Source organism: Ptiloglossa arizonensis, chromosome 8 (genome assembly GCF_051014685.1).
Source record: "Ptiloglossa arizonensis isolate GNS036 chromosome 8, iyPtiAriz1_principal, whole genome shotgun sequence".
NCBI lineage: Eukaryota > Metazoa > Arthropoda > Insecta > Hymenoptera > Colletidae > Ptiloglossa > Ptiloglossa arizonensis.
This window is the reverse complement of record NC_135055.1, coordinates 2,117,587-2,129,861: the sequence shown is the minus strand read 5'-3', so window position 1 is coordinate 2,129,861 and position 12,275 is coordinate 2,117,587. Positions and strand designations below refer to the sequence as shown.

At 37.7% G+C, this 12,275-nt stretch overlaps 1 protein-coding gene across 1 annotated transcript; it reads right to left on the bottom strand.

Annotated features, from left to right (window-relative positions):
• Positions 1-397: 397 nt before the first annotated feature.
• On the bottom strand, positions 398-1,156 carry LOC143150382 (uncharacterized). Its single transcript, XM_076318613.1, has 5 exons — positions 1,099-1,156; positions 867-1,002; positions 663-755; positions 488-611; positions 398-433 (listed from the first exon to the last, which is right to left on the bottom strand). Exons 1-5 carry the CDS (start codon positions 1,130-1,132, stop codon positions 398-400), a joined length of 423 nt encoding a protein of 140 aa, XP_076174728.1. The 5' UTR covers positions 1,133-1,156.
• Positions 1,157-12,275: the final 11,119 nt, after the last annotated feature.

Below are 12,275 nucleotides of genomic sequence, written 5' to 3'. Positions count from 1 at the left end.
CGACCCCGAGAATTAAAAATATTTAATTAAAATTAATGGAACACCTACGTCACATGCACAGGAGCTAGGTAGGTGGCAAGCTCGGTAATTGGAGAGGTCTGAACCGCGGGGTCTCTGCGCCCTTTTGTCCGCGCGGTACCAAGCATCCTCTTCCGTTCTCGCCGCCATGGGGAGCCTCGTTCACCCCCCTACCTGGCCCTCTACGTGACTGTTTCGCCGAATCTTTCTCGGTGTTACCTTCGCGGAAACAATGACACGTATAGGAGCTTGCGTTTCCTGTTGTGCAGGCTTCAGAGCTCGACCGACACACTGCTACCATCAGGCTGGGGAGAAGAGTGAAGGGTGTTTCGGTGAGAGAGAGAGATATATTTTTAGGGGGGTCTTCTGGTTTTTGGGACTAAGCACTTCTCTTTTCGTGAATTATAGCGGGTTGCTGTATCTCACGAGCAAGAAATTGCTTTAATTACGAAAACACGTTACCTAATACCAGGAACCATTGCGAGGGTAACTTGATCAGTGAGAAGATGTCTATGGGGTTGCCTGGAAATACAAGATGGTCGTTTTGAACATCTTTTGTGAAGATAATCGGACAACACAAAATCGATTGTATTCTGTTAACAAGGAGAGTTTAGAATATATGTTTATACAAACTTTTTTATTGCTTTTGGATGTACAATCGATTCTCGAAGTGCCTGTTCAGTGACTCCACCATTGATAGGGTAACTTGATCAGTGAGAAGATGTCTATGAGGTTGTCTGGAAATACAAGATGGTCGTTTTGAACATCTTTTGTGAAGATAATCGGACAACACAAAATCGATTGTATTCTGTTAACAAGGAGAGTTTAGAATATATGTTTATACAAACTTTTTTATTGCTTTTGGGTGTACAATAAATTCCTGAAGTGTCTGTTCAGTGACTCTTGCAGTACAAGGTTTGAAATTGTCCTTTTGCACGATAATCCTTCTTTTTGCTAATGGTAATAGTTCTCTTTGCTTCGTGTCTAAAAGTTCGAAGTGTAATAAGTGTACAAATAATACTTTCTTTGGTTGCTGGCAAACCTTAGGGAGTTTAATGATTACCGAGCCATTGTCTTTACCTTTTGACACGTTCAGACAACACCCATTTTTCATCCCTGATAAGAAGACAATGCTCGACTTGTCTTCGTGTAAGTGATGAGTTATAGATGATGGAGCGTTCAAGAAGATTTTCTTTTAGACAATTTGTGACTTACACAGCACCGCACTCAAAAACTTTTTACCAAATGTGAAAGACGATTTAATACAGTAGTATTGATTCTGTCTAATCGATTTGCAATATTTCCTACTTGTTACTAGAGCTGGGAGTACTTATCGAATTCTTCTGTATTCGAACATTCGAACACTTCGGTGATTCGATGCAGCAAGGAGAAGTGGATGTTATATGGTCAGACACGCTTTGCAATCAATATCACAGAATTATATCTGGGTAACTTATCAGACGTGCAATCGATGCAAACTCATTAGTCTTTACCAGCATTGCTATTTAACATTTTCGACCCTATTTTGGCTCCTCTGCGGAATTGAAATTAATGAAAAATAATATCGAAACTAAATAATGAAAATTTCATTTCATTGAACATGGATTGAACTTACATTTTTGTTAGATTATATATCTTTTGGTTAATGTAGATGGTGAAGGAGTTCAAAGGAAAGAGTTAAAAGTGTTAGATAAAAAGTTCTCGCACTGACTAATAACATTATGTTTAGTTCACATACTACCCGGTTTAAAAATTGTACTCGGCTAAAAATTCGTTGTATCTCAACAATTTCAGAGATATTTATCAATCGAGCTCCGTTCGCCTCTTTGGGAGGAACGTAAAATTTGGAAAATTTGTAATAATATTATTTTAAACGATAATTTGTCATTAGCGAGTTAAAGGAGAAAGCCGTGTGTTCGTTCGAAATAATTATCTAACGTAACGTTAAAATAATATTACAATGGGAATGAGGTTCAAAGCCACGTTCGAAAAACACAGATGTTTTTCAAAGAACAATGTTCTGTTATGCGATTCCCGGTTACTACGGTCAGTCGTTTAATCTAGAAGAATTTTTCGTTCTGCGTTAAAACGAAATCAATCAAGAATTCGATTTCCAAACTCGTTCGTTGCTCCATTGCAATCAACAAGTTTCATAAAAACTCTCTCTTTCTCTCCTTTTCTTTCTCTATTTATCATATATGTACGTGTACGCGTGTGTGTGTATGTATATATATATATATATATATATGTATATATATAAATATATATATTCCCAAATAATAAAAAAAAACAAAGAGTGAAAATAGAAAGCGTCCGCAAACGAGAAAAACGTTCAAAATTTATTTTCGTTGAAAATGAAACTGGCAATAAAAGTTATTGACGGAGCAGTGAGCAGGGTATATGGATATTCGTCCATTGAATATATTTTTCCATGGTAAAATGTTCGCGGAAAAATTATTTAAAAAGAATCATTTCTTACCACGTTCTCATTAAACGCTCGCAAGAGCTTTGTTCTCCGTTTAAACGGAAATCTAGCGGATTATCAGATTGCGAATGGAAGCACAATGTAATCGTCACGGTATTCCGCGATTTTTTTCTTTTTTTTTCTTTTTTGTCATTCCTCTCTTTCTCCTTTAAATTCGTCTGTACTGCAAGGCGTACGAGGCTGTAATTAAACTTCAAACAGTGCGTTCCGCGTGCACGGTGGCGGTGGGGGTTGCGAGGGGCCGGAGGGGGATAGGAAAAAAAATTTTTAATCACGCTGTGTGGATCTCCGTTATCGACGATGCTCCGGGAACTTTATTTCCTTCGGCGGACGTGCGTCGCCATCGCGGCTCTGCGAGAAAAATTCAATTTTCCGGCAGTTCTCCGTGCGTGCCGCGCCCCGCCGGGCTAACTAACCGGTTTACTTCCGATCGTGAGAAATAATAATTACGTTTCCGCCGACGGGGTTCCGCGAACGCCGAAAACTGAATAGCCAATTAAGCACGCGTCGTCGGATTGATACAATTAAAGTGTAATTTTCGCGCGAAAACTCCCGATCGAATTATCGATGCGCGAGCACACCGATATACACGCCAGGCAGTAAAATAATCCGTCACATCGACTCTACTATCTTCCCGATTGTTCGATTTTAACTGGAATCGGGACTGTTCGGATATTAGAGTATTCGACTGATTTACTATTCGAATGTTTGAGTAATCGGACAATTTGCACGAATACTTGAGTATTCGAACCATATTTGAGTTATTCAATAATTTCATATCAAATATTTGAGTATTCGAATTGTACAATTCAATATTCGAATGTTCATACTTGAATATTCATTATGGATGTATGATAGTTGTATTTAAGTACTCGAATATTTGAGTATCGAGTATCACTATTCGAATATTATTATTCGAGTATCGAGTATCAATATTCGAATTTTATATTTGAATATTCATTATGATGTATGATAATTCTATTTAAGTATTCGAATATTTGAGTGTCGAGTATCGTTATTCGAATTTTAATATTTGAATATTCATTATGATATATGATAATCGTATTTAAGTATTCGAATATTTGAGTATCGAGTATCAATATTTGAATGTTAATACTTGAATATTCATTGTGGATGTATGATAGTTGTATTTAAGTACTCGAATATTTGAGTATCGAGTATCACTATTCGAATATTATTATTCGAGTATCGAGTATCAATATTCGAATTTTATATTTGAATATTCATTATGATGTATGATAATTCTATTTAAGTATTCGAATATTTGAGTGTTGAGTATCGTTATTTGAATTTTAATATTTGAATATTCATTATGATATATGATAATCGTATTTAAGTATTCGAATATTTGAGTATCGAGTATCAATATTTGAATGTTAATACTTGAATATTCATTGTGGACGTATGATAGTTGTATTTAAGTACTCGAATATTTGAGTATCGAGTATCACTATTCGAATAGTATTATTCGAGTGTCGAGTATCAATACTCGAATTTTATATTTGAATATTCATTATGATGTATGATAATTGTACTTAAGTATTCGAATATTTGAGTGTCGAGTATCAATATTTGAATGTTAATACTTGAATATTCATTGTGGATGTATGATAAGTATATTTAAGTACTCGAATATTTGAGCGTCGGGTATCGTTATTTGAATACCATTATTCAAGTATCGAGTATCAATATTCGAATTTTAATATTTGAATATTCATTATGATGTATGATAATCGTATTTAAGTATTCGAATATTTGAGTATCGAGTATCACTATTCAAATATCATTGGTTGAATACTATAATTCAAATATTATTATTCGATTACTGCTATTGTTATATCAAATATTTTTATGTTTACATTCTATTTTCTTCGTTAAAACGCGAACTGTATATTATCTTAAATTTAAATAAAGTTACAAAAGTACAATCGACATAAAGAACTGGCTTCATACACCACTAGGCGAATACTACGAATATTGCAATCCTTGGATCACTGAATTATTCGAATATTCCAATAGAGAACAATTCTCGCTGAACATAAAAACATAACGTGACTATATATTTTAAGGTATATAGTCTTTACGTAGTATAAAGGAAATACACGCATATACTGGTACAAAAGGCCGGGCACAGCTGCCTTGCTATTAAGCCTATTCAATAATGGTACTACGCCGTAAACGAGAAATGCACACAATAAGAAAAATAACAATAAAAAAACGAAAGGATGAATAATATATATATATAAGAAATAAGAAAAGGTTGGGAACTATAGGTGTTAAAGAATTACCAGCTCGTGTTTCTAAAAAGAGTTCGGTCAAACTGAAGAGGGATCATTCAGGAGGAGGGATAATTCTGAGCAATGTATTTAAAGAAGAAAATACTGCGAGTGGACACGAGTAGGCGAGAGATTTGAAACAACGAGGCATTACAAAACTATTTTGTAAAAGTTACACCTACAATTGCCCAAAAATGAACGAAATAAGTAAACAATCTCGCGAAACGGTTCACAAATGTCAAGAAATTCTAGTACTCGATATTCTCGTTTCAGGGTTTATATCTACAATAATATTGATACCCAACATTGAGTACACTCGAGTCAAAGACTCGCATCGAATTAAGCTCCCTAAAAGTTGTTATTCCCCAAAGAACCAGACTTTGTATAAATTTTTTTTCATCCACGCCCATACACGATCGTTGACCGGTATATCGTCCGATCGGTCCCATCGCTGATCTCAATGAATAACAATTAACCGAATCAGGCACGCAACAACGCAGATCTCACGGCCCCTCGGTCCATCCACGCTATTTCCTCGAAATCAGTAGCCGGGTATTAATCATTGTGGTATTGCTTCCGATGCGTGCATCCTCTCTCTTCTTTTCCCCGTCTCTGTCTATCTCTATCGATATGACGATACGCGACATCGTGAATTCGTCCGAGGCCTGACCCTTTAAGCCAGACAGACTTTTCTATGGCCTCCACCTGCAAAGCTGTATTGTAGTGGGCCGCCCCTCCACCGTTCCCCTCGCGCCTCTCGCAAAAGAGTTTTTTGCTTCGTGCTCGCACCCACACGGCCGCGCGATCCTCTCGACACGCTCGCGAGCGAGCGAGTGCGCGCGCGCGCGCGAGCGGGAGGGCGGCTGGCGTGGCCGCGTGTATACACATTCACGATATATCCCATATCGTTCCGCTCGGGCACAGAAACTCCCCCACCGAGGAGGGCTTTCGAAGCTCGCGCCTCTCAGGCCAGACTGTCATTTCGATCCCGAAAGAGACTTCAGCGGTTCTCAGCGCGGCTGCATTTTCATCGAGGGGGCGGAGACAAAAATGAGGGTTCGACGCAAGTCTGCTCACGCGACTTCCGGAACGTTCGCCCGATGATTTCAGCGAGACGGTTGCGAAACTGTTCCGTCGCCGCGCTCGATGACGCTTTGAGGGCTCCGTAGCCCGAGTCTAAGGGATGCTTTTACCGTAAGAGAGTTTCGACGGAATGTTCGAAGGCGGTTTCCTTCGGATTTTTACGATTTTCGTGGAACGATGATTTTTCACGTCTCGTCGCCGGAATCGGAAATCCGTTTGCTTTGCAAGGTCGAGAATTTTATTGGGATTTTCGGTTACGGTTGCGATGAGATAATAGCTCGGTATTTCTATTTCAACGACGAATCAAACTTTATCGAATTACGGAAGGTGTATCGTTTACGCGCGTTCTGTACCAGATCCGCTTTCAGACTGACTGCGAATCGCAGTTCGTTATGGTAACGAACTCTTGTTTTGTTCAATAAACATCACGTGTTCGTAGAATAGAAACTTGTAGAAGATTCCAGGACATTCGTATATACATACACGTACATGCATATGGCTACCAGAGATGATTTTTCTTGCGACGTCTTTCGATGGTATTAGAAATTCAACAGATTTAGGTCGTTACGGGTATATGAATAATTTAAAATTCGAATATTTGGGTGTCCGGATGATTCGAGATTCGAATATTTGAATAGTTGAATGATTTGAGTATTCGAACTTTCGGGTATTTGAACTTTTGGGTATTCGAACCTTTGGGTATTCTAATATTGAAGTATTCGAATATTTGACTATCCAAATATTGGAGTGTTCGAATATTTGAGTATTCAAATATTGAAGTGTTCGAATATTTGAGTATCCAAGTATTGAAGTGTTCGAATATTTGAGTATCCAAGTATTGGAGTGTTCGAATATTTGAGTAGTTGAATGATTTGAGTATTCGAACTTTTGGGTATTCGAATCTTTGGGTATTCGAATCTTTGGCACTACGAATATTGAAGTATTCGAATATTTGACTATCCAAGTATTGGAGTGTTCGAATATTCGAGTATCCAAGTATTGGAGTGTTCGAATATTTGAGTATCCAAATATTGGAGTGTTCGAATATTGGAGTATCCAAGTATTGGAATATTCGAATATTTGAGCACCATGATTTTAATGTTTAAGTATTCGAATGGCATAATTCAAATATTTGAGCAATCGATTATCGCAATTCGAATATTTGAGTATTTAAATAGTTTCTGCACCAACTAATTTGATTAGTAGGATACGGACTACAAATCAAGTTCTTTAACTTCGTCGATATCCAACTAACGATAATCAAGTACTCGAATTTACAAAATTTATTCTTAAAATTCGAATATTAAATTATTCGAATAGTCTCAGCACCAACACTGACCAGGTTTTTTTTAAAAATAACAAACGTTTGTGCTTTAATTGTACAAGTCGGCGTTAGAAAAAGTAGTTATCTTTTTTATTGCACTGTTGAACGTTCGTACATTGATCCGACGAAAACTGGGACACGTACAGTCGTGTACTTGGGCATTGGTGACTTATTTCTTAAGTATTTAAATATAAAATAAACTATTAATTTTACTATGAAAATGAAACGTACTATTTATGCACCATAAAATGCTTTATTCTCTCATATTACAATATCGACGAAAAATAATACTCGAGACTTTCCATTAACATTCAAAGTGACGCTTATAGAAAAATGTGTCGGCTGCCTGGTAATTTATTTCATTCGAATACTTTCGGTACTCCGATTCGTTAAAAGTAGAAAAATTGCAAATGTAGTGCTACAAATATTCATCTATATTGACTGAAAGAGTAATCACGGAAACGATGAGTAGAAGAACACGGTTGATGGACGTAATCGCCCCATCTGAAACGATTTACACGAAACCGAGGCTATTTCTGCATACTATCGTTCGTTGTTTTTACTATTTACGTACATCGTCGTGCCGCGCGCATTAATTCCAAGCTTTCTAATTCACTTTTCCATGGTTGTATATTTCCCCGTTTGTTTTTTCATCCGTGTATTTGAAATTATAATATCGCCGTCGGAGATTTCGACTGGAAACGCAAGGAAAAGAAACGTCTAAGAAACAAATGATTTATTCGCGCTGGCGGTGAAATTAAAATGTGCACCGGTACTATGATTTGCTTTCACTCGTAAAACGAGTTAACTCGTTAACAGCGTAATAAGACAAACCAGAAAAGAGCCATTATTCGGAACAGCGTGGAACACGAGTTTCACTTTTCAGTTGCAGCTGCGTCTAGATGATTTCTGTATTCCGTGCCCAGCGTGTGAGCAATTCGACGATATCAATTATTACGCTTAACCACTGTCCCGTCATTTACTTAATCTTTTTCACATTTCCAGACATCGTGGAATTTACGACGCGACTGGTACCGATAAATTTTTATTCCCCACTGCGGCCAACGATCGTTCAATAAATTGCACTCCACTTCGCCGAAGAAGCGTCGGGAAAGTCCCGTATCGTCGTTCCAAAATTAGTTCCAAAATATCGCTTCCGTTCTTCCCAATATTTCTCACTTTATCGGTAATTCCGACTCGCTCTTTATTTTTACCACTTTCGTTACCCACGATCCGCGCGCGAATTTTTATCGCGTTGTTCGTTTTTTAACGTCCCGATTACTCACTCGAAGATTTCGCACGAAACTCGCGCATTTGGTACACAGTTGGTCAAATTTAATTCCAAACGACGAACGAAAATTGCAGATATTTATTCGCGAATAATAATCGGAGATCTATTCGTAAATATCGAGTGCAAAATATTTTTCTACACGACGAATCAAAATTACAAATTCACTCGAAATACAATTTACTCGATCGGAAGGAAATTACTTTCAATTTCGAGGAATTTCAACGATTGTGCGAAATCATTTTACATTGCCTTGGGGGGGGTTTTTTTTTTCGCTGGGTTATTTTTTTCGTCTTCCAGCGGACTGGTGAAGTTTTATCGTAATCGTTGCGCTCGAAATTGCAGCATTTTTATTTATTTAAATTCGCTCGAAAAACGATACGTCCGACAGTTTCCAACGTTCGTATTAATTTCGTGCACGCCATTATTTGCATCTGAAACTTTGCCACTGTTCGCAATATGTATCGGTCCTAAACTGTTGTTTGTTGACTGCGTTTACATGGACATGTAACTGCAAACAGTTTCGAACTGTCGTGTAAGATAATCCATTCAAATTAATTCGAGACCAATGAAAATATTAATACAATAATCTCGGCGTTCAATTCACTTCTCGCGGTTAAGATCGAATTTGAGACGATACAAGTTCGATTTTCGATTATAATACAAACGAGACTGGAAACGAAATCGCTGAGAACGAGACCGTAGAATTATCCAATCTAATAATCAAAGTTTTAAAAACGATAAAAGAATCGTGACAAAAAAATAGATTCTGACGCAAAGAGAATTTTTCCCCCCGAAACCCATTAATAATTAGCTCGATAAATAACCTCACCTTTATTATCTGCGCACCTTTATTTCGTGGGTAGGAGTTGGATTTAGTTACACTTAGTAACGTCATAATCCACTAAGTGCAAGTCCAGTCACTTCCCTCCTTCGACGTTGCTTAACATAATTTTATTAAACAACACCGCGCGTAATTTCTCCATAAGGAGAGCGTACACACTGTTCCCAATAAAAAGCAATTCACTCTAATCTCGTCTAACGTGCTCGCTATTTAAAATTTCTTTGGAACGTAACCTTCCTCAAAGTATGGAAAAAAACCTTGTATCGGAAAATACTTCGAAACCTCGGTTCCCCAAACTGTTACGCTTATACTATTATATGAATATAAGATTATTCGAACGGTTCTAGGTTGAATTCCACCACCAATCGTTGGAAAAAAACATTAATGCTTCGTACCTATCGTTTGTTCCGTAACTCTAATTTAGACGTTTACGATCCAACGGTGAAATTTTGCAACAGTCGGGAGTTCTGCTGTTTCGTTTGTAATAAAAATTGAATAACTGGTCGGAGGGTTCAATTCGGATGGACAAGGTTCCCCTGTCGGTGTTTAACGATCACCCGGTAGAATCGACGAGCGTATGCAACGAGTGGGCCCGTTGTAACGCTTCAGCTAGTCCCTCTTCCGCCTCCTCCTCCACCCCCGTCGACTTTACCCCCTCAAGAGAGGGACGGAGCCAGAGAAGCAACGGCAGAAGGGAGAGGGGGAGAGGTCGTGCAGACACCCCCCGTTCTCCACTCCGCGAGCCACCCACGCCATGATCAATATTACGCCCCAGAGCTACGGCATCCAAACCGACCTCGAGACGAACTTCTTCTTGTTCGAAGTATCCGACCGAGAGGAAAATGCAACTTTCGTGCGCGAAAGTTCGCAAAAAGTGGCCCGAAATCTGGAACCAGAAATTCGAAAGACGACCACGCGGACCTGGTGGGGGATTGGTTGGATGACGAGGACCCTGGAAATCGCGCGAAAGAATCATCGACGAATACGTCTGGGGACGAGGACACCGAAAATGGGTTTACGAAACGTGTACGGAACGATAGTCGCGATAATCGCGATGTTTCGACGGAACCACCGTGCCATTGGGAGTCGTCACGGGGGTCTATGATATTTTAGGGGCTGCACGTGTCACGTGTCACAGCGTGAAATCACCCCCTATTTAACGCGTTGGCTGCCACGCGACCATTGGGAACGATTCGCTCGGAGTTACGTTGATTTCTCAACGCCTTCTCGTTTGTTTCAACGGAGAGAGGTAATTCATTGAATTTTTCCACTCCCTTTTTTTTTATTTTCATACGTCTGGTATTTGCTCCGTTCGGAGTTTCGATTTTTCGACGCTTTCTCGTTCGTTTCAACGGACAGGTAATTCATTGAATTTTTCCCTTCCCTTTCTTTCATTGTTGTATTTCTAATTTATCGAATTTTTCCAAACGTTTCATTTTTGTATTTTCAATGTATTGAATTTTTCCATCCTCCCCTCCCTTTCTTTCATTGTTGTATTTTTTAATTTATCGAATTTTTCCAGATCTTTCATTTTTGTATTTTTAATTTATCGAATTTTTCCAAACCTTTCATTTTTGTATTTTCAATGTATTGAATTTTTCCATCCCCCCTTCCCTTTCTTTCATTGTTGTATTTTTAATTTATCGAATTTTTCCAAACGTTTCATTTTTGTATTTTCAATGTATTGAATTTTTCCATTCCCCCTCCCTTTCTTTCATTGTTGTATTTTTTAATTTATTGAATTTTTCCAGATCTTTCATTTTTGTATTTTTAATTTATCGAATTTTTCCAAACCTTTCATTTTTGTATTTTCAATGTATTGAATTTTTCCATCCCCCCTTCCCTTTCTTTCATTGTTGTATTTTTTAATTTATTGAATTTTTGTATTTTTAGTTTATCGAATTTTTCCAAACCTTTCATTTTTGTATTTTCAATGCATTGAATTTTTCCAACTCTTCGAGTTTTCTACTTTTAATTTTTATATCTTCCGTTTCTTCCGAACGGATATTTTTCTGCTGAAATCGCTAGGGATTTTTCATTCGGGGTTACATTCATTCTCCTTATGTCTTCCGGTTTCGAGTGGAGTATCTGTACAGAACCAACTATTCCGTGGAATAATTTTTCTATCCCTTTCTTTTACAGTCTTGTATTTTTAATCTTCATACTATTCCTCCCGAAATGAATTAATTCTTTTTCAGTTTTATATTTTTAGTTTTTATATCGTTTCTTTTTCGTAAAATGGGCAGTCTCTTTCGGAACCATTAGGGACTCTACGTTCCTACTTTCACCATACTAAGACTTTATGTTTGATCATCCTAAGCTGCTCACAATCAGGATTACACAGTCACTAAACGTAAGTGCCTCGGTATTAGACAAATGGATAGATTTTCTGGAACAAAATTTTATTCGAATGTAAAAATACAAAGAGTAGGCGATTAAGTTGAACCGATTATTAAAATCATCGATATTCACTGTTTTTTTATGGAAGTGGTTTGAGTAGAAAATTTGGAAAAATTGAACGCACTCAATGAGACACGATTCGTTCAATGATAAATTGACTTAATTTAATACGAAAATAGGAATAGACTCTGACTGTTTTACGTAACCGTAACGGTAAGTATACAGTACGGAAACTTACTTTCTCCCATAGAAATTTTAAAACATTCCAACACAAACGATAAGAACAATCGAGTCTATTTTTCTTGCCGCCTTGGGTTACCTCCTTCTTGGAATTTTTCTTTCCAAGACTTGTACTATATTTGCAACGAATGAAACAATGTGGATGCTTATGTTCAGACCTCCATAAACCATTTTTATGGGGATACATGAAAAGTTCGTTCGGTTCATACGTCTGAAGTTGATGATGGAAAGACATCAACGAATGGACTTGCTCTCGTACGTTCACGTATCTATTATTAGTTTTTTTACGACCAGTC

Bases quoted from the DNA above. Each gene is read 5' to 3' on its own strand.
- LOC143150382 (XM_076318613.1), bottom strand. From the start codon at position 1,132: ATGAAAAATGGGTGTTGTCTGAACGTGTCAAAAG. The intron at 756-866 runs GTTTGTATAAAC...TTGTATTTCCAG, and splicing joins CACCCAAAAGCAATAAAAAA to ACAACCTCATAGACATCTTC. The intron at 434-487 runs GTATTAGGTAAC...CGTGAGATACAG, and splicing joins TACCCTCGCAATGGTTCCTG to CAACCCGCTATAATTCACGA.